At 36.6% G+C, this 23,349-nt stretch overlaps 1 protein-coding gene across 5 annotated transcripts in view; it reads right to left on the bottom strand.

Moving 5' to 3' along the window:
• Nucleotides 1–23,349, bottom strand: part of LOC100890677 (insulin receptor substrate 1) — a 73,310-nt gene that overhangs the window by 23,979 nt on the left and 25,982 nt on the right. For 2 of the 5 annotated variants that reach the window (XM_030974695.1, XM_030974700.1), the window contains exons 3-7: nucleotides 17,447–17,750; nucleotides 13,876–14,015; nucleotides 11,346–11,488; nucleotides 4,776–5,063; nucleotides 831–914 (exon numbers count right to left, since the gene is read on the bottom strand). In XM_030974695.1, coding sequence (XP_030830555.1) covers nucleotides 831–914; nucleotides 4,776–5,063; nucleotides 11,346–11,488; nucleotides 13,876–14,015; nucleotides 17,447–17,750 — 959 coding nt within the window. Of the gene's footprint in view, nucleotides 1–830; nucleotides 915–3,049; nucleotides 3,104–4,775; nucleotides 5,064–11,345; nucleotides 11,489–13,875; nucleotides 14,016–17,446; nucleotides 17,751–23,349 lie in introns of all 5 variants that reach the window. The other 3 variants (XM_030974698.1, XM_030974699.1, XM_030974696.1) reach the window with 2 other exon arrangements.

Below are 23,349 nucleotides of genomic sequence, written 5' to 3'. Positions count from 1 at the left end.
ATATCAAAATGTTGACTATTAAATGCCTTTATAAACAGTCACTGCTAGCAATTCACATATTTTGACAAATCCAACCATCCAAATGGGGAAACATCTAAAATGTACATGCAACAAAAAAAATGTACTATGTACTGTCTACGAGCATTTAAAGAAATATTTAAAGAAAAGAAAATAGCAGAGCTTAGAACAAAAGCGTATATTAGAAAATAGTCCATTTGGAAAGAAAATGGTGACCCACAGTGTAAACACAGTGTAGAGTGTGAACAAAGTATGCAGTGTGACTGTGGACATAGTGTGAACAGTGTATCGGTGTATTCAATCACACCATAAGACCATGTGTGCTTGTTTGTTTGTTTTTTGTTGTTTGTTTGCTTAAAACATAACTGCGGTATTAAACTCTCCCATCCATTCTTATTGGAATACTTCCTGTTCAGAAAATCTAATTTGTTTGACAAATCAAAAACTCAAAAGTTGTCATATTGATTTTACCAATTTGAATGATCTGATTGTTCCAATAAGTACAGATTTTATTTTTTTCAATTGAACTTTGATCAATGTGTTCTTTTTTGTTTTACTGTAACTTACAAATGGAAATTTAGATTTCCCTTTTCAAAAATTGTGTTAAAAGAGTTCATAGTCGCCACACTGTATGTACACTGCATTCTTTCCATTAGAGTATCAGCATCAGGAAGACAAAGCAAAACCAAATAATATAAAAACATTGATTTTATTCACTGTCTACCAAGGCAGCCCAAATTCTGCACAAACCAGCACTATTAAAAAAAGAAGGACTAAAAGGCTAGTAGGTGACAGGGCTTGCAATGCGGTACCTTGATCTTGCCCGAGGTACAGTCGAATGTCCACCGCCGCCTTCGCTGCATGTCCGTGGTCGCATCACTGAGTTGGTTAGGTTACTGCCATATTGGAATGCAGTGGTGTGATTGGAGGAAATATTGTCACATGGTCACTCATTGCATTAAGGCCTCGATATGCATTATTGTTTGGCAAATAGCAAAGCATTATCCCAGGCTAAGACATTTGTACAAAGCACAGATATATTAATGATCTAAATTAACATCAATATTACAATTATCTGACTTCAATGAAAGACCTTTGAATGCAGAAATATTTATGAATAAGGTCATGGTTAAAACAGAAAATTCATACATGTAACTGTGCGTAATCAACTTTACATCACTGTGGACCAACATGTTCCTCAGAAGAAAACAAGCAGAAAAGCAACAAAAATAGTCTATGCTCCACCACCTGCCCCCCCCTAAACTTTAAATCTTTCAAGCAGCTAAACAGTTTTAATAATGAGGGATCAGAACAGACTAATGCCTAGATGCTACCGACTATTGTATGAAATCACATCTGTTCAGGAAAAAACCTAAAACCTCTGCCTTTGTGAAACAGGTGACAACAAAATACCCCACAAACCAAAATGTTGAATTACTTCATGAGTATTTGTGCAATCCGCTGGAATGCAACCAAAAGTAGACTTTCGCAAACTGAGCAATGAATTTACATCATACTGATCAGCAAGCACAACTCCACTTGTAGAAATAATTACAATCACAGACAACAAGATACTGGTACAAGTAAATAAAAGATTTATATTTATATTTATTATACAGTAAACATAATTATATTTTAGTCCATATTCAAGTGAAACCTGACACTGGGTTGAGGCCCAGTCTAATGCAGCAAAGCAGAAACTTAGGGCTTGGTTTTTTAGTTCCTTAATATGAGCTTGACTTTCGACCAAGGATGAAGATAGTATCAGGTTTAAAGGGAATCCAACCTTGATAGCAAATTACTCTTGAGAAATACTTTGTTTCGGCATCCCATCAAAGATCATTGTTGTGCCCAATTGTGCAATCTGACTAGACCTCTGAAATCTTTATAAACAAACATTTTTCCAGTATTACCATCATCATGCCAACTGGCATGGGCCACCTGTTGATGCCCATAATCTGTCTGGGATGCAGCCTACAAGAATGTTCAAAGTGCTTCTTTTGCCAGCTTTATAACTAACATACATGTCTTTTAGCATTTTTTAATATGAGCTTCACAGGTAACATATGGTAAGTGATATTACAAGGATATTCCAAGTGTTTGAAGTTGACAAACAGTAGGAAACCGCTTCAGACAATGTGATAGATATCAAACACCCAAAGCAAGTTTTGTGCATGTGTATTGTGTACGGAAGCTTATACATTGCTGACACTGATGGCCAGAAAACATGATAGGTAATGCATATAGTAGCTTCCACCTGTATGGAAAAAAGCAGTCTTTAGAAGGAAATCACATATGATGAAGTCAGATGATCAAGTAAGTCAAGCTATGTATAGACATGACGTACAGCCATTTTGTGATAAATGTACATGGTGGAAAACTGGAAATGAATATCCAATCGTATACATGGTCTGTGTGTATTTACTGTATTAAAGATTGAGGGAAATTACAATTATTCTAATATTATACCACAGAAATTCAGACATATCAACTGTTGAGGCACCTGGATACATGTACATGAGCATGGCTTCACGTGGTGTGACTTGACACTTGCATGGCAGATACAGCCGACTTTTACAACAGTCTAAAAGAGGCAAGTGCATATTAAACAACAATGGTCAATAGAGGATTAAAATGCTGTGGAGCCACGTCTTAATGAAGGCCACTCTGTTCTCTTCCATAGCACAGAAGTCCATCTGTACCACAGCTCTGTATTTATATCATACACAACTTAGGGCTGTGATACGGGTAGATTCCCAGAATCACAGCACAGTATCACAACAAGCCAAATTCAATTCCTTAACCTTCTTTTTCTTACATTGATTTTTGGTGCGTGAGTGCACATGAGCTACAGAAAGCAAGTGAGTTGTGACTGGAAATCAAAAGTTTAAAGTAACAATAAAGTGTAACTTAAGATATAACAATGTCAGTGAATGAGAAAAAGAAAAATCAACATGCATACCAATGAGGATGATGAAAATACCAAACAATTTCCAACCAAGATTGAACTTGAAATAAGAATAAAACCTACCCAAAATATGTCCCGATATAGTTACTACACCATTTCAAATGAGTCACAAGCGAGCTTTCAATAGAGGTTGTATACAAAATCACAAACATAATAGAAAAACAAAGAAGAAAAATGTGATTATCGTGAAATGTGATAAGCATGGAAAGTAAAGAATAAAAGGCCTGGAATTGGGAGTATTCTGCTACCACTACTTCATACATTATGAGGGAATAATATAGCAAGAGAACTAAAATTGATAATAATAATAATGTTGTTTACCAAGGGTAGCCTCATCAGTATTACTACTATTCTCCCCGGGCCCCTGCATCCATAGCAAGATCAAATACATGTATATTCTAATATATATAGGTACATGTACATCTGTAAGATTATTTTCAACTAAATAAACAAAATACATAAAGCTTTATGTATTTTTGTAGATCATTATTCTTAATTTGCCTTGTTTTTACCGAATATGATATGAAAGATAAAAAAATTATCATGACGATCCTCAAAAACTTTTGATAAGCTAAAAGATTTTTTTTTTAAATGGTGCACAAATATTTGTATTTGTGTCTTTCTTAATGATTTACCAATGACCCACAGTCCTACATGTTTACAAGAGTGGTTTGGCCAGACAATGCTTTAATCAAGATTTCAAATCATTGGTGAATGCCCCCTTGTAAATTTCAAATTCAACTCAACAATAGTCCCCTTCCCTTTTACCTACACCGGTATGTAATCTTATCTGACTCTTATTCATGCAGTGTAGCACAAGCCCTGCAAATTAATTTTTGAAGTTTTTTTCTATTATACAGTACATACATGTCTGTAACGTGCATTTGCTAAAACACTCCACCGAACTTATGGACAGTAAACATGCAGTGAATGCTTCTTTCTATGCATGTGTGTGTTGGTAAAAGAAAATTTAATATCCTTGGATTATGAAGGAAATGTCACGACCCTCTTGAGATCCCTGCAAACCACTTCAAACAAATCTAATTGCCATTCTTTTTTAAGATGCTACACTACACCAGAAGCCTCTGTTTGATGAGACAGAATGTCAAAATCTTGAATGATGTTATTCAAGAAGAATTTTGTAATTTAATATTGCCTACTCCAGCATTGCATGGGCTAATATGTATGAACGATTCAACGTTCATGAGGGACGTTGGGGCAAAAATGCATTTTGACTAACATTCCCCTGTTGCTAGTACTCTTGTGGCATTTGTCCATGTTTGTGATTACATAGTAATTAATGCACTAAGCAGATGGTAAAGGTCATGGAATAAAGACATAATATAGGGGAAAGAGAAGTCAGACCCCAAATTGTATGGCAAAAACAAATATATGAAATTAACGAAAGAGAATAAGAAGCTAGAGAAAGACACTGGGGAGGTAAAGAGAGAAGGAAGATAGACATAAAGAGGGTCAGAAAGATCAATTTGTCTATTCTTTATAGGAGCATATACCTCCTTACCTGCCCCTTTGCCTTCTGTTCATCTCGTGACACGCATCCCCGGTCTCCATCCCCTTCTCAACCCGACCCACCTTCATGTACATCTCTACATATGCCCATGTATACTGTACATACTGCATGTTGGAAAATGAAATGTATCTGAAAACATACGTGTCATGGAAGTAGAATGGATAGTATACCACACAGTGAGAGTACGTGATTCCCCAGATGATCCAAAAGAAGAAGACAAAAACAATAAAAATATAATGTAGGCTTTTCAATACCAACCTGACTGGGCTACTGCTACTAGCTATGGCATGCTCTTCCTTTGACTGCCCATCCTCCCCCTCGCTGTTCCCCCTAGACCTGGACCCGGACCTGGACCCTGGCATCGCACGGTTTGGCACAGGCATGCTATCACACCTGGTCCTCCAGGATGGTCCCAGCGTGTTGGACTGACGTCGACTCCCCGAGGCCGAGTGGGACTTGGAATCGGATCCTGGGTTCCCGGAGCTCATGGTGCTGCTGTGACTGCGAGGGCGCATCTCTTCCTGCTGCTTCACGGAACGCATGGCTCTAATAGATTTCATGTGTGGGACAAAGCGAGAAGTAAGATATTAAATACATAATGAGGTGTTGATTAGGCAAAATTGTACGGAAATGGCTTGAAATATGGACATTAAAATACATAAAAATGTATATGGTTTAACTAAAGTACAAGTAGAGGACAAATCATTGGTAAATTCAGCAAGTAACATTATGTATATTGTATAACTAGAGTTTGAAAGTAACAGGATGTACTTATTAAAGGTAATACAAAGTTTTGGTAAATTTTGATAATTGGCTGGATATTGATTCCTTACAATTTTGATATATTTGGATGCCCCTGCGGATGTATTATAAACACTAAAAAATTAGCCCGTAAAACACTTCTGATTTTGAGATAATGAATATCAAAATTTACCGGTGCTCCCGGTAAATTTTGATAAATTTTGATAAATTTAAATAGCGCCTACGGCCATACAATGATAGCTGCGACCATGAAAATCTCAGAATATGCAGTTGTGATATATAATTTCCAAATGGGGATAGCAAAATCGGTCGATTTTAGTCAAGAAACATTTTTTATAGCTATATCAATATCTTGACCTTGAGGTGGAGCAATACAACATAAAGAGCTTATTATTTAAATTTTCATCCCTTTAGACTCGATTTCGAACGCGGCAACGATCACTGAATATTGTAGGATCACATACGCTACCAATATGTTAATTTGAACCAAATTCATGACCCCATACCAAAACTTCGTATTACCTTTAAGATATTTCGTGATGGTCAATGTATAAATCAAAATTCCTAGTTCCTTGGAGTCGTTGTGAACAAATATATGTAGATCAAAATATAAGGACATGTCTTTCATAGTTTCATATGCATTTGGTGTTCTATCTAGATGAAGATATTCCATATCTTTGAACATCTATATTGCCATGTCATGCTGTATTCATGTTGGGGTAATAATATGATTGCAGGGCCCCTAAGGGAGAACAGTATTAATACTGATCAGGCTACCCTGGATAAACAAGACACATTATTATTATTATTATTGTCTGGGGCAATTGTTCTGAAAGTAATTATTCATACCCGAACTTCAAAAAAGAGCAATTAGTCTCATCACAAATTCCCATCCCAGACTTCAAAGTAAGGCAATCTTCTTTTTTAACAGCAAACTGTAATATCTATCTGAACCGTTCATGGTATATCTAAGCTCAAATTGCACCCTTTATTGCAGGTACTGTGATTAATAACTTGTTGTAATACTCTGATTCAAGCCGCCATGCTAGATACCAATTGGTTGAGTAAATTTGTTAAAGTATTAGATACCTGTACAATCCCATGGTCTTAAATTCCATCCCCTTTTTGGGGTTTAAATCTTCTCAGTTACTTGCTGCATTCAAGAGCAGTTTAGAACAAAATTGTCCCTGAAATTCCTAAATATGTACATGTAAATGGACAATTCCACTGGAAGTATTCACTAGCCATGAATCTTTTTCCTGTGCCTCTGTGACAAATTTGGTATCAAAACAAAGATTTCTAACAAGATCTTCATGTTACATGTAAGTGGTTTGCTCTAATTGAAGATATATATCAGTGGGAGTGAAGTACCTTCGGGCATGATATCCTTTGATTACTTTGATCTCCAAATCCATCATAATCCAACTGTTTTCCAAAGTGTACCTATGCTATCATTGTAAGCTTCTGTTGATACCAAAACTACACTGTAGTTTATTCAACCCCCAACATTACAGACTTTTCAAACTGTTAAGAGTGAGTAAAAAAGAAAACTATTGTCCATTTTATGTCATTCCCATAACAGTTTTACAAAGAGTTCATTTTCTCTTCATCTATTCAGTGGAATACTCTGAAATTTGTTATGAATGTGACTGATTGTCAAATGTGTTAAAATCACTAACTAAAATATGTCTTTAATTTAACCCAAACTGTTGCAATTGCGCAAATGTATACTCATGAGCTGTGTATTGTAACCCACCTCTTACCAATTTTTTTATTATGCATTTCTATTCTAACAAGCACAAGTTAGATGTACAGTATGTGGTCATCTGATGTCCCATAGGTTACCATGTATTACGGTATTATGAACATAAATTGTCATAAAACTACATGTATCTAACTTGATAATTGGTCATGTCGCTCTAGCAGGGCTTGCTGATTTAATACAGTCATCAGATAAAATAGATTTACATGATTGTATATAAAGATGTGGTCTCTATTAACCAGATGGGACAAAATAGCCTGGGATTGCCGATCAATTTTCCTCTTCGTTGTTAAGATACTTTTAGATATATAAACTAAATGTATGAGCTTATCCTTGACAGGCCTTTGTCGTCTGCTGCTTCTCCATTCTATTTTTTTTCTTCTTTTTTACATATTTATCTGGATATGTTTATCCTTTTTATATATACTTTTGTTGTTACTCCTTTTTTCAATAATAAACTTGAAAATGAACCGACTTTTCATTTCATTCATTCATTTGCACGTCCAAATAAAAATAAATTTTGTACAATCTTAAATACAAATATGACAAAAACTCTATGATTCATATTTTCATCGCCAAACATTTTTTCTAGCCTTATTCAAGATATTGGTAATAAAGATGGCATGTTACTTAAATCTCTTTGTATAAAGAAGGCAGACTTTTCTCTCCTTTTCAGAGCTTGGTGGAATTCATCATAAATGTCTCCGAAATGAGTTTTCTGGGGGCCTCAGGTGATCACTCACAACAAAATTGCATTTTTTACACCCTAAGGCAGACCTGCCAACCTCTGGAGTTCAAAAACTGTATTCTTTAGTGTCAAAAGTTGTATTTTACTGACAAAAGTTGTATTCTTGAAAATAAACACGGATTGTTACGCGGATCAATGCCTCTTACAGTTTCTACCTACAGGAAGAATTTTTTTTATTGATCATTGGTTGAATATGCATTATTTCGTCATGACTGATGTGTTCGATGAACCAATAAACATCCCCAAATTGCCGATGTGAGATGCTTGTAGGATACTTTACAGGACAGAATTGACATTTTGCCATTGAAAATGGCGGACGCACACACAAAATATTAATACAAATTAAAATATAATTTTATTTATTTTTTTTTGAAAATCGTATTTTATTAAGGAAAATCGTACTGTCGTATTTGCTTTTAAAAATCGTACTAAATACGACTAAATCTTACTGGTTGGCAGGTCTGCTAAGGATATGAGTTAACAACAAGTAGGTAATCAGTGCAATGCCAAGTCATAACACGACTCTGATGGCTGATCAAATCCTATCTTTATTCTCCAACGTGGACTTCTAATTGCAATGTAAGATTAAGAGACAGAGAAAATGAGAGATACAGAGCACCTGCTACGCGTAAACTCAATAATTCCTGTTTCTTATCAGATTTGTAAGACAACAAACCAAACGACATGGAATATAGCAGAGTAAGCGTTGTAATATAAGCCATAGTTTATGTAATTATGTTGTCTTCTGTTTGTACAAGCGATGGCAGAGAAATCTGAGCCCTGGATTATCAACAGAAGACAATGCTAAAACGCAATAAATTTCACATCTTCTCTCTCCCTCCCCCTCCCCCTCTCTCTCTTTCTCTCTCACTACCCATTTTGTTTTTCCTTTGCCACCTTTTTCTCCATGAACTAGGGTTCTACATGAAATAAACAGAATGTAATATACCGGTAATTGCATTTGTTATTGCTGGTACTGTGAACATGTTGATTTTTAAAATATTTTTTAAAACTATAACGCTGAGTTGATGAGATGGTGGTCTGTCACCACAGAGGAGAGTAAACAAATGAAATGCCTGCTCAACCCCCACCCCCCCTCTCCCCTCCACCAGTATCTTGTGATAATAGTGAGACTTGCCACCTTACAATGACCGTAACCTTAAACAGGCGTTTATCCTTACTTTAATCTCCAAATCCCTCATGCAATATTACAATGTACATGTACGTGTATAAGGGGCCTCAAGACATTTGCACCCACCCCCCCCCCCCCCACTTTCATTCACACAGTACCATTATTATTACACCAAGTATTACAGTACATGTAGGTATTATTTATCATTTATTACTTTTACCGAATGGCAAAGTGTATGAGGGCAATATTCATGTTGAAAACACAACAAAAACAAAAAATAACCCTAAAAAGCAGAAAACGATTGCAGGGAACCGCAACATTGTGTCATATTTCCGATCCCTACTGACTTTATTAGCTGGTCCCATTGGTACATGTACAGAATAGAATCTAATCCAGCATAATAGCTTGAAACATGAATTACGTATTTTTCTTGGCACATACTGTGCCCCGCAGGCGTAACTCATCTGTCCATTTTTACTCTCTCAAAGTGGATTTGTGTCTCATTTCCATTTTATACTTGCCCGGGGAACACCAAGAAACAAACTACTCGACAGCTGCATTAATGAAGGCTGAGGGGGGGGGGGGGGGGGGGGGTTAGTGAGGCCCACTCTTAATGTGGTTTCACTGCGTTGATAGTGATACAACAGTTGAATTAAACATGTTTGCTTAATAGCATTTAGAAGCAGAAAGTAATGAGAACCGGGTCAGTGAAAGTCTGTTAAGAGTGGTTTAGATTCTACTGTGGCCGATTCTTTCAAAAATATTTTGTTTTACCGCTTTTATTAGGCCGTAATGACGCCCTAATTTTGTGGCGTTATTACAATTGTTGGCAGAAATCACTAACAGTAAGATTATGTCCGTTTTTACACATTTTTTTCCCTCCCCAGACAGAGTGTAAAGTCTCCACGAAGAGCGAGATCACCGAAAATGAACCCGTCGAGAATAGGTCCAGACCCAATTGCCAGTATGCAGACCTGCCAACTTCTGGAGTTCAAAAACTGTATTCTTTAATCCCCAAAGTTGTATTTTACTGACAAAAGTTGTATTCTTAAAAATAAACACAAACTTTTACGTGGATTAATTTTTGTATGGGTCATTGGTTGAATATGCATGATTTTGTCACCACTGGTGTGTTCGATGAACCAATGAACATTCCCAAATTGGCGATGTGAGATGCTTGTAGGATACTTTACAGGACAGAATGGGCATTTTGTCATTGAAAATGGCACACACACAATTTTTTTTTTTTTTTTGAAAATCGTAGTCGTATTTGCTTCTAAAAATCGTACAAAATACGACTAAATCGTACTGGTTGGCAGGTCTGCAGTATGCGGAAGTTTGTGCCTTTGATTATCAACAATGGTGACTAGCCGACAGTGGCGTTTTGTTTAATAGCAATACCGATCTCAAACTTTGTTATTGTCTAGATTCAATAATTGTTGACATGCGCATTATGCTATCATCATTCCTAGGATAAATCAGCTTTAAAAACTCTCGTGTACAAATTTACAACTCCTTTTTTTAATGATATATTTTTAGAGATTGCTACATCCCAAGAATCGGTACTGTTGATGAATGTAAATTCAGTGTGGAATGTAATAAAATATCATGGATGAAATACCATATCTTCTCCTTTCCGTCTTTCTTAGAAATTCCCTCAAAACAACATGAAAGATGAATTATGGATCCCTGCATCACATTCTGTCTTGCCACTTAATAAGAGACGAGGGTATTGCAACTGCAACGTGGGCGGCTTAGGGAGCCGTCGGATTTCTTAGGTTACACAGGGGATTAAAGTGATACTGTTATTCATGAGAAGAATGAGATCAAATGAAAACAACACTTGCATTTGTACATGGTGAATACATTTACTGTATTAAATCAGATCACATAGTGGTAAACAGAAAAAAAAGTTCTCAGAAATGGGTTTAAAAAGAATGTTCAAGGCAAGTGCATGCCATACTATTTAATCAAATATCACATGGAAAAGCTAGAAATAGCTACCTACCCATGTCTTCATTACATCACGAACCATACATGTAAGCCATTATTCTACCTCAACAAAAAACGAATGCTTGCTTTATCATCAAGTATATTGAATACAAATTGCTTGTTTTGTGTCTACACATTTACATGTCCGTCAGTATCAACAAGAACATTTCATCAAATTCACTAACCTTTCATTAAAGAGTCTGTATAAATCTTCAAGAACTTAGCTCTTGTAAATATAACATTTTTTAAAACTGTTGTAATTTTAGACAGCTTGAAACATAGAGTATTGAGTTTTTTTGTAAACAAGAAAAGAAAATGTACTGTCACACCTTCTAATAAAAAAACTTCTCATTAATGGATTTTCAATGTTTAAAAACAAATTTGATAAAAATGAAGTAACACCAACAGCCAGAAGGGGAGAGAAATACTTACTCTAATGATGCCTCATGAATGCTCTGAGCAATGACAGTATCTTCAACCTGCATCCATAGTTCTCCTGGACCTGTCACTGACTGCCGCCCGACTTCCATGAAGAAGAAACAATCTGAATGACCGCAACGACGTATGGCTGACAACTGTAAGATAAAGCGGTGGTGATAAATGCAAACTTTAAAATGTTTTCCTACAAACTTGTTTGTTAAATAAGTGTGCTTTCACATTGAATCAAAATAAGACTATTTGAATAATCTCATCAGATAAAAGTACCTTTTTTGTAACACAGTTTCCATAGATTCCTAGCGAGTTTATATTGGGATAAGTGCCCATCAGGTTCATAAAATAATTCCACAAAACTGTGACTGACTTTTGTTCAATGAAGATTTAAATTTACATCTTTTGTAAGTTGACACGCATTTAGAAAATACAAGCCAGTGGACCTATGGCTTTGAATCCTATTCAAGGGAAATGGTAATAAAGAACAGATAGCTTGTCTAAGGGTTTGTACAGTATACTTGTATATGTGCATACCAAGATATTAGTATAGGGATTTATTCACATGGTATGAGAAACATAAGAGACAAATATAATCATATCAAAGACATGCTTCTTTGTTTTATTTCCAAAGTAATCCCAATAATACTTTTAATCTGAATCAAAGCTTTTGAGCCTCAAATCAAATGTCAATATAGTCATCAATTTGTTTGTCTGGTTTTTCCTAACTTGTATGTACAGTACAACAAATTGGCAGTTGTCTTTTCCCCCTCATTTCCAATAATTGATGACAGCTATTTTTATTCCCCAATCTCATTTGGCCGGTTTCTATTTCAGTTATTTTTTATCCTGCATGCCAAGACAGAAACATTGACTAATCCATAGAGATTACAACTATCTGTATAATTCTTACGTTAATATGGAGTGTGTTCACATGGACAAATCTGAGAACATCATCCATGTCTCTGTATAATCTCATTTTATAGGGTATGTTCACACTAAAACAATCTCAGACAGTATTAAACATATCAATTAAAGATAAACTTTAATTCTGGTAAAAAAGAAAATGTTTTCTCACAGAATCAAACGAAACTTACACTGAATGTTCAAGATTACAAATAAATGTCATGTGCCAAACAATTTCAGAAGAAAATATATACTGGCTGAGTAATGAGCATAGAAAGATAAGGAAATCAAGGTGTGGTAGCCCCGACACCATTTGTGCAGTCCCATGTACACCTTTCTGTGTACAGTGCTTGTTACTTTACCAAGACTGAGCCAAATTTATTATGATTTTGATGACTCCAGAACCTTGTAGTAGACACCAATACTTACATGCTACATGATCAACTTTTTCTGATCCATTCCACATCTTTTCTTTCACAATGCAATCGCATTACCAGAACTCACCTTTATCTTTAACTGTCTTTACCAATGAAATGTGTTCACACTGCCAATAACTAAGATCTTTGTAGCAATCCTGCTACTGAACATGCAATAGTGTATACACACTGGCAAACACTCTTCCATGGTAGCAAGCATTATAAATATCTCGAGGAAATTCAAACATGCATCTATCACTGTCTAATGGTGGAGCACATTTGCACTGCCCCAAAACCCTGTCCCATACCCCCATTAAGACATATCTTTTTCTTAACACACTAAGTGCACATTATTCTACTTGCTCTGTATGTTTTTTTCTTTGCCTATCAAAAGGTCGACCAGTTTCTGTCTATCTGCCTGCTTGCCTGGTATTTGTCTCGATTTTTGTCCGCCTGTTTGTCTGCTTGCCCGCCTGGAAGTCTATCTCTCTGTCTACCTCTTTTTTCTCATTACTGCTCGCAAGAAAGCAAGCTTTATCAACAACATATCAGTATTTGAGAGGTCAACTTTAACAGGAAATGCATATCAAATTTACATCTCTATTAAACAGTATTCTAAAAAAATTCATTAATACATTGTATAATGTAACTCTTTAATCCACTGCTATCCAGTCAAAATATCAATTGTTCACATACTGTATCATGGATGAGACAGGGAAATTCCCTAAGAGAAGGCCTCTGGTGGGCAGAAGACTTAAGAATATATTTACATAAAATCTAAAATTCTAAATTTGAGAAATATTTGTCACCCCGTCTTGCCTACAGGGACTCTATAACATTGTTCAGATTAGAGAAATATGCTGCTAAGGTAGTGAGGTCAATGCTAGATGTACAATTAATGATAATCTGAAAGTGTTATGTCCCCCTCCCCCAGCCCCCCCCCCCCCCCCCCTTGAAATCTCAAAATTGGCGGAACTCCAATGATCGGTGGAGGAATCTCATCCCTGACACATAAAATTGATTCTGACAAATGACTTATTTGGGAGATGGTTGCATATTGTGGATGGTAAAATTAGAACACAGTAGTTTTTATGAGAGAAGCTGTTTAGCTTAATTGTTTAATATACACGTGATGAATTATTCCAATGTCTTTATTTACGATGAAAATATATAAGATGAAATGAAATGACATCCTTTTTCCTAAGACTTACTGAGAACTCTAATCCTTCATTTTCTGAGTTCATCCTGACTAAGCTGATGGTTGATGTGGTAAGACAAAGTCTGTAGATGCCACTCAGCTGGCGGCTAGACCCCAGACCTTTAGGCTTCACCGTTACCTGCCAAACATGCTCTGAAAAAAATGTGAGGAAAAGGGGAAAAGAGAGCATATTAATTGCAAGTATTAAAATGAACAAAAACAACAACATTGTTGAGGAAAACAAGGGAAACGCTCTCGGCGGTCTCGCCTGCATAACGCAATTCAATATGATAAACCAGAACGTCAATGACGTAGCGCTCATCCGCATCTCACAACAACAAATATCGTAAATTTTATGTGGTACACTTTTGAACTGGTCAAAAAATAGAAATTTGATGCCCTGGAAGGGACATAATTTCATTTCATTTGCATAAAGTACCATAAATAATCAATGGAGCAAAATCTCACAATTTTGTGTAGAAGTTTATTGTTCCAAATTTAGCTCTACCAGATAAGGCAAAATCGGTCAAGAAATGAGGGAAAAGAAGCAATTTTTGTTATTTTTGGAATAAATTTGCATAAATTACCATAATTAATTAATGGAGAACAATTTCAAAATTCTGTGTAGAAGTTTAGTGTACCAAAGTTAGCTCTACGATATAAAGCAAACCAAATCAAAATCGGTCGAGAAATGGAGAAGCCTTTTTTGTGATTTCGAATAAATTTGCATAAATTAGTATAGATAATGAATTTCACGATTCTGTGTAGAAATTTTAAATCCCCTCCTAGCCCTATCATATGAAAAAATCAGAATCAAAATCGGTTGAAAAATAACGAAGAAGAAGCATTTTGAAAATCTTAATGTTGATGCCACAACAAAGTCTAAGTTTGTTGACCTTAAATGGCCTTTGACCTTAACTTAGTGACCTGAAATTCTACTCACATGATTGGGGAGACTTGATAACCCTATAGTCCAAGTTTCATTGACTAAGAACTTATACTTTCAAGATTATATCAAAAATTCAAAAACTTAACCTTAGGTTAAGTTTTCGATGATGATGCTACAACATAGTCCAAGTCTGTTGACCTTAAATGACCTTTGACCTTGACTTTGTGATCTGAAATTCTACTCACATGATTGGGGATACTTGATTACCCTATAGTCAAAGTTTCATTGACTAAGAACTTATACTTTAAAAATTATACCAAAAGTTCAAAAACTTAACCTAAGGTTAAGTTTTTGATGTTGACGTCGTCGCCGTCGCCGTCGCCGTCGCCGCCGCCGTCACCGGAAAAGCGGCGCCTATGTCTCGCTTTTTGCTACGCAGGCGAGACAAAAACAGTGGTTTTGCAGGTTGTGAAAGAGAGAAACAAAGAGATAAAGAGAGGAAGAGAACAGAAGGAGGAAAGGAGAAAAATAAAGAGAAAGAGTGAAAGAAACATAGGGCAAGAATAGGGAAATAAGAGAAAGTGTAGAAATGAGAGATGACAAATAAGTGTTAAGAATGAGAGGGGGGGGGGGGTATAGAAAGGGAGAGGTGAGAAAAAAGTAACATGAATTATACTGTGGGGAAAAGGAAAGCTATAGACCTCATTCCATGGTACATGTACATTGGCTTTGTGACCATTATATCCAATTCTTCTGGCATGAAATACATCTTTGTGATTCTAAATGAAAAGAACTTCTGGCTGGTTCTGTGCGACTTGTTTTTCTATTTATTTCATTCCAAATGAACAAATATTTTGATATAATCATTTTAAAAACGTTAGCAAACATATAAGCCAATGATGATGCTAACAGTATACATGCACATGTATCTATTTTATGTGTTTAATCCAGTTTCTTTTCTTTCTTTCTTTTTTTCTTTTTCATCTAACCTTCTTTCTGTGGCCAACCATTAGTGAGCATGAAAGAAGCCCCCCCCCCCCCACCTAACCTTCTTTCTGTGGCCAACCATTAGTGAGCATGAAAGAAGCCCCCCCCCCCCCCACCTAACCTTCTTTCTGTGGCCAACCATTAGTGAGCATGAAAGAAGCCCCCCCCCCCCCACCTAACCTTCTTTCTGTGGCCAACCATTAGTGAGCATGAAAGAAGCCCCCCCCCCCCACCTAACCTTCTTTCTGTGGCCAACCATTAGTGAGCATGAAAGAAGCCCCCCCCCCCCCACCTAACCTTCTTTCTGTGGTTTACCATTAGTGAGCATGAAAGAAGCCCCCCCCCCCCCCCACAAAAAATAAAATAAAAAAATACATATAGTCTGATCATGAACTTTGCCCATATATGCACATGTAACAGAATCTTACCGAGAAGCAAACACTGCAGATCTCATGAAGAGGTAAAGGAAGAGCAATGCAATCTCTTAACACAGTAACTTGACTATAAGTAAATATACTCAGCTGCATCAGGCCAGCACTTTATTTTTCATGTCCCAGCACCACCGTATCTTAGATTTATTTCCCATTTCATTTTGTTTTTAAAGAGGTTACTTTTGGCCGTTGTTCTTTCTTCCGAAAAGAGGGGTCTAAAGTTTTCTGTTTGCAGATCAAAATCACTTTTCAAAGATGTAATTTGAACTAGGCATCTCAATTTAATTTGCTTAAAATAAATGTAGCTACATTTAAAGAGAGATGTGGTTTTTTCATGGATAAACATAAATCTGCGAACACGATTGTTTCACAAAATACAGCCTCTACAAGTTTTTGTAGTTTGATTTTCTATTCAACGTACATGTAGGACCGATGGGGACTGATAACAGCTGGTCAGACATGGATGATAAGGATAACGAGAAATGTAAATATACTAAAAGAAAAAAGTGGTCCTACTCAAACGAATCTGCCAATTGTAAAATCTTCTTCATTGTTAGGGGGGGGGGGGGGAAGGCTACCTACTCAGATAACATCACATCAAAGGCCTGGAATTATTGGCTGGTTTACAGCTGTTTTGTCTATTTCTATATGGTCTACACCTAGCCAGTCTACTATCCACATGGTCCAATAATCATTTTGTCTACTTTAATAATTTGGTCTAATTTCTAATAAGTCTACTACCCATTTGGCCTATGACTCATTTAGTCTAATTGTCAGTCGGTCTAATTCCCAGTTTGTCTAATGCTCCTTTTGTCTCCCATCAATAAGGTCTAATAATCATTCGATGATTATTATTTGTTATGATTAAATGATTATTGGCTATGGATAGTAGATAAAATGGGCATTAGACAAACTGAGAATTGGACCAAATATATGATAGACCAAATGGGTAGTAGACCAAATGACTATTAGCCTTAATGGTAACATCAGACCGAATGATATGTAGACAAAATAATTATTGGACAAATAATTATCAACAACATTTATCAACAACTAATTTTTCATGGCTGATTCAATCTATAATGAGATTTTACATACCCAGAGGCTCTTGGGGTGAACAGTCATAAATCTGATATATATATTCAAAAAATGGAAATACACGAGAACAGGATATGTTCACAAGCACTAGATGGTGACCAGAACCCTGACCCTTCTAGTAACCCCAACACCCACTGAACCACATTAGCTGACAGGGCACAATATCACACCAACCCTACCGAATGCAGGTACAGGTTTGCCATCTCCTCCTGCCCTCTGCTGCTCCAACAGCACCCTTAACCACTCCTGCTTCGACTCCTCATCATCCGCAACCAGAGAAAAGCAGTCGTCTCTCGTATAGAGGGCGATGGCATGCTTGTGTTTGGCGTCGGACTTCTTGTTGATGTTAAAGCAGGCAGAGAGAGGGACGGTCCTTTTGGCTTCTCCACCCAGTCTAAACTTCTTCTCGTTGTCATAGTACTCGAGTCGTGATGGGCCTGTGATACTCTCAGAGCGCAGCACAAAGTACTTCTTCCGCATAGTCTACAGAGGGCAAAATTAAGAGGTAAAACATTATTGCAACTTTGCAAGGGTACATGTGTAATATTAGTATAACTACAAATACACGAGAAGACTCTGAATAGATTTGATAGAGCATGATTTTAAAAACATGCATTGGTTGCTAGGCAGGTTTGTATCACAGAGATGGAGGGATTACCTTTCTGTCTTGAAGGATCGTGTCAAACGAATTCTCCTCAGATTGATTAATTAAGGCCGCAAAAAACCCTCTTTACGGATTTAGTGTGGATTGATATGAAATAATCATAGGTATTACACTTCATAAGATATCCAGATATGGAATTACTTTATTCCTTTATACTTTTGAAATTCCCTCCCTCCCTCCCTCCCTCACTATCTCCCTCCCTCCCTCCCTCTATCTCCCTCCCTCCCCTCCCTATCTCCCTCCCCTCCCTATCTCCCTCCCTCCCTATCTCCCTCCCTCCCTATCTCCCTCCTTCTCCCTCTATCTCTCTCCCTCCCTCCTTCTCCCTTTATCTATCTCCCTCCCTCCCTCCTTCTCCCTCTCTCTCCCTCCCTCCCTCCCTATCTCCATGTGTGTTTTCTCTCTCTCTGATCTCAAGGTGCAAGGACAACAAAATAGTGTCTTCCCAAATCATGACATATTTGTATTCCAAACAGTGTTGAGAATTATAATAGATGTACATCTCCATAAGATCTTCCCCATCTTTCAAGCTTTCAACACTACATACACATAGGACCACAAATCTATTAACTGTAATCTGTAAACAATATTTAGGAATGCTTCACCTTTATTTCCTACATGTACATGTATGTATAAATGAAAGTGAAAGTGAATTTGGTGAAATTCTGATCTTTACCATGTCATTCTTAAAAGAGATGTGAAACCTGAAACATAATACATTTAAAAACTTAGTAAATGCTATACCAAGGGTAATTTGTACAATTAAAGATAACTACATGTATATTATTTAGCATTATAACAAAACAAAGGTAAAGACAACTTAGAATAACTAATTGATTATAGTGATAGTGATATGATATAAATGCTGTTTTTTAATAATAATACTACTACTAATAATAATAGCCTAATAGTCCACTCCAAATTTTATTAAACAGAAACGGAAATTCTTTTTGCTCAATTGATCGTGAGCCCGGCAGCCACTAATGGTAATTTACTCAATATCACCTCTGACAATGACCAAATAATCTTTAAATATTCACATGTGCAGCCAGTATTAGAACAGAAAATGAAGTTGGAAACAGTACATGTATGTACTTTCATGTGCCTACAATTGTACATGTACATGTACATGGAGGTGAGCCATGGAGACCAACACATACCAACTCTGGCGAGATAAATTTAAAAATCCAGCCAAAGAAAAACGAAAAAGGGAAGTACAAGATGGGGTTACTTGAGGACAGATTCTGGGTGAAAATGAAGGGCGAGGGGTCATGAATTCGAGGTCAAAAGTCATGAGGCAAGGTAGAAGAAGTTTATAGACAGAACACACTTGGGAGGCCTTGAGCGTGCATTGTGGTGGGTCCTAGGCTACTAGCTGCTGCATACATGTAGGCTGGTCTCCAGGTCTTACATTTTATATTCATCACTTTATCCAGAGCTTACTTAGAAATATGCATACCAGTACTAGTAAAAGAAAACAAAAAACTACAATAAACTTACAAACTTTAACCTCTTTCTTTAATCATTTTCATAACATTCACTGCCAAACAGGGCCAGTTCTGGACTTGAGGTGCATTCATATTTAATGTGCAACGTACAGTCCATGCCAATACTGGACAATGAGGAAAGTAGTTTGTGGGGATGCATGGAAACCATATCTACAGATGTGCATTTAGTTAAGTTCAGATCAATACATGTTTAATTTGTAGAGCATCATTACCATGGCATGAATTGGATTCCTGTTGAAAATGAACATCATTTTTCTGCTTCCAATCATCTTACCGGTACTTTAAATGTGTTTTTTTCTAAATATTCTAAGAAAAATGCATTATCAATTTAACTACTTTAAATCGATGCTCCCTACATACACTCATAGCAATATAAATTGCAGTCCATTATGTAGTTTATGCAACTACATGGACTTCCATGTAGGTTCCTTCAGATGAAGAAAAAAAAAACGTGTGCAGTAATATGACACTGGCAAAACACTTGGTTGGGAACCTCACCATATGAAATACAGGTCATTTACATTGCAGAAAAACACAGTTTTTTTTAAAATACCTTATTAATACAATACTAAAAACCAATATTGCTTGCTTATTCTGTTTTTTGGGTGAGTTGTGTGCAAGCTTAAAAATACTACAATCCAGATGTTGTTTTTTTAAAATGAGTTTTCGTTGTGTTTATGGGTAGTTGCTTAGCAACTTCCGACAAATCTCCAAAATATGAGAAAAACAGAAAGTTTTTGCTTGCAGTGTAAATGCAGCTTAACACCTTTTTTAACCATTTTTTCTGCACACATGTACATGTAGTCGTACAACTTGTGTCAAGATAAATGATTGTAAACAAGTTTTATCACACCACAAATTTGAGGCAATTTGAAACATTGTGCCATAGCAAGTTATTGGGTAACAAAATTATTACCTAAAGCATAACTTTTGTAATTTGTATAGCTAATCTATAGGCCTAAGTCAGTCACAAACAAGGTCCTGTATATCAAAGCCGCATTATTTCTAGGGGTGAACATTTAAAAGATTGTGAAGTAAATATGATTTTAAAAATAAAATGTGCAAAGCGAGACTTGTTATCCATGCCACAAGGGCTTTGATTTTTATACCCCGATAGAATAGAATCAATGGCTTTTAATTGCTTTAATATCTAAATTTAAAGATAATGTCTCAATGCTATCAAAGCAAAATCTTTCACAAAAAGAAATGTCAGCCTGCGTACAGGTATATGTAATTTTAATAGTAATCAAGTACCCGATTAATTCCATACAATGTATAATTGCGTATAGTATATCACTATTTCCTCCATCCCCACCTTCCCATGAGGAATGAAATTCCTACCCCTTAGTTTGTTTGTTTGTTAGTCGTTTTCCTCATTATCTGAACTCCTAAACCTCAACCACACATCTTCTCTCAGTACAAGTAGGCTTATTTTACACCTTCTCTTCTTTTCCTTGTCTTGTTATCTCCTAAACTTGCTGATGTATGCTTCATCTATTTTCATTCCTTGTACATCTGTCCACTCTTTCCTCGGACCTTTACAAACTGTTCTCTCACTTCAAGCCTGCTTCAAATTTCATCTATTCTTGATCAATTCTCTTTGCATTGGTCAATTTTCATGTGTATATAACACTCTCTAATTTTGTATTTGAATAGTTATTGTTGCAGTTGTTATCATAATCAATTATTATCATTTTTGTTTTGTTTACTGCCAAACCACTTCTTGGACCTCTTAAATGAATTGATATATGATGGAGATATCCACTATTGAATACAAAAATAGCTCAAACAAAAGCATAAAAATGAGTGAAAAATTAGAGAAAGTTCAAGGAAATATGTACAGTACATGTAGATGGAGGCAAAAAACATTACTTTAAAGCTGTGCCGGTAAAAAGCACAATTGGCAACTCTGATTTACCCTGTGAGCACCTCTCACATTTTGTCCAATACTACAAATTTCATAGATTGCAATTTACTCAGAAATCAGAAGCAAATATTTCCATGCTATTATCACACCAACCCCTCCAGGAAATAGATTGATTCCCTCATCTACAACCAAGATAATGGATTCCTTTATCATACTCAATACCAAACAAATTGGAGAGGTCCTTGCAAGGGAATTCACAGTTTCTGAGTATAAATTTGATCAATAATAACAGAAGCTGGCTTTTAGGTCCACACTAAGATAGCAATCGACACTCTTAGGGCGCGTTCATGCTTGATTTTGACGGCCAGAATCAGGCATCTGTTACGCGTTTAGTTTAAAACACGGTTGCGTCTTAGCTCACTTTTGTAGAATCACCGAAAAACGGCGATCACGATCGCCGATCGTAAACTCACAAAAGATGCGTTTACAATTTGTAAACGCGTTTAAATGGGGTCAACGCACTGACCTCTAGTGGGTCTACGTAGCATGCACAGTGAAGGTTTGCGAATCCAGCTGGAAGACCAATTAAGGCCACACACTGAGAATTGCCTGGGGGAGCCAGAGAAGTAAGCATGAACACTACATCGTGGAACTGCGATCACGATGAGCGTTTACGATGAGCGTTTCAGATCGCTCATTCTGCCTTCAAAATTTAAGCATGAACGCAGCCTTAGTCACTCAAGATGAAAGGGATATCAATCTTAAAGCTATCTCTATTTGCACCTGTCTCTCTAGCTCTCTCTCTCTCTCTCTCTCTCTCTCTCTTCCCTCCCCTCTATCTCTTTCTCTCTCTCTCTCTCTTTCCCTCTCTCTCTCTCTCTCTACCTATCTCTGGAAAGTCAGCTAGCAACAAACAAAAACACCAAATCAAACCTAATTTGCAGCTAATACTGCTATAAGGCCTATACCTGTCACAATCTGCACAAAAGGGAGAAAGAATCAAAGAAAATAAAGAGGCAATTTTCTCTTTCCAATACACAAATACTACATCTTAACTTCTGCAATACCCCAATGTTTACCCTCTTTCCCTCCCTTAATCTAATCCCACTACCTCATCTTCACCCCATCCATGATCATCTTTTCTTCCCTCAATACAACTGTAAATACTGGCCTAGAGAGAGTATTAAGTAGAAAGCAGCCGAGCACCCTGTATAAGTAGGGCCACACACGGAAAGGATGCGCAAGGAAGGAACTACAATGAACTATTGGTTGTGAAATGAACCCCGGTGGCCGAAGGAAGTCAAGTTCAACAAGTCATTAAAATTCAGTGCGGGGTTTGCGCCCGGCGGCTGGGTATCTTCTTTCAGGCCAATTGAGAACCTGAACCGAAGGGCCGGCCGCTTTCAGATATTCATTGCTTACCACGTGCAGGGCAATGGCTGGACTTTACCTGGTGTCTTGCATAGATCTAGAGAAGATTGTGCAAACATGCTCACGTATATTCAATGCAAGGCTCTGATATGAATAAGATCTAAGAGATAGAAAGATAGATATAGAGAGAGAAAGCTAGAAATAGAAAGAGAGAGAGAGAGAGAGAAAGAAAGAGATAAAAGAGAGAGACTAAGACAGAGAAAAAAACAGAGAAAGACAGTGAATAAGAGTGAGAGCGAGAGAGAGAATGCAAGGGGTAGAAAGGGAGAAAAATAGAAGGACCAGGCAAAACATAAATCTATTCCTTCAAATTGTTCATTAATAAGAAAACATACATGTATTCCTTCAAATTGTTCATTGATAAGAAAACTTAGAAATGCACAGGAGAGAGGAAGGGAAAAAGAGAGTTTAAAATAGGAAAGAGAGATAAAGAAATAATTCAGATTTTGTTTCTTTGTTGACCCATATCCCTTTAAAAGAAGTTGTTGTCATTTAAAAAGATTACACTAGTGTATCTGCTTTACATAATTTTCTCAGGAGGTTGGATATTTGTACGTTGAAAGCCCTTTAAATTTTCCTAGAAAATATAATGATCAATATCTTTTCCAGGGT

Source organism: Strongylocentrotus purpuratus, unplaced genomic scaffold (genome assembly GCF_000002235.5).
Source record: "Strongylocentrotus purpuratus isolate Spur 01 unplaced genomic scaffold, Spur_5.0 spur5_scaffold_7, whole genome shotgun sequence".
NCBI classification, from domain to species: Eukaryota; Metazoa; Echinodermata; class Echinoidea; order Camarodonta; family Strongylocentrotidae; genus Strongylocentrotus; species Strongylocentrotus purpuratus.
The sequence above is the reverse complement of the archived record's forward strand: the minus strand, read 5'-3'. Positions and strand labels throughout refer to the sequence as shown.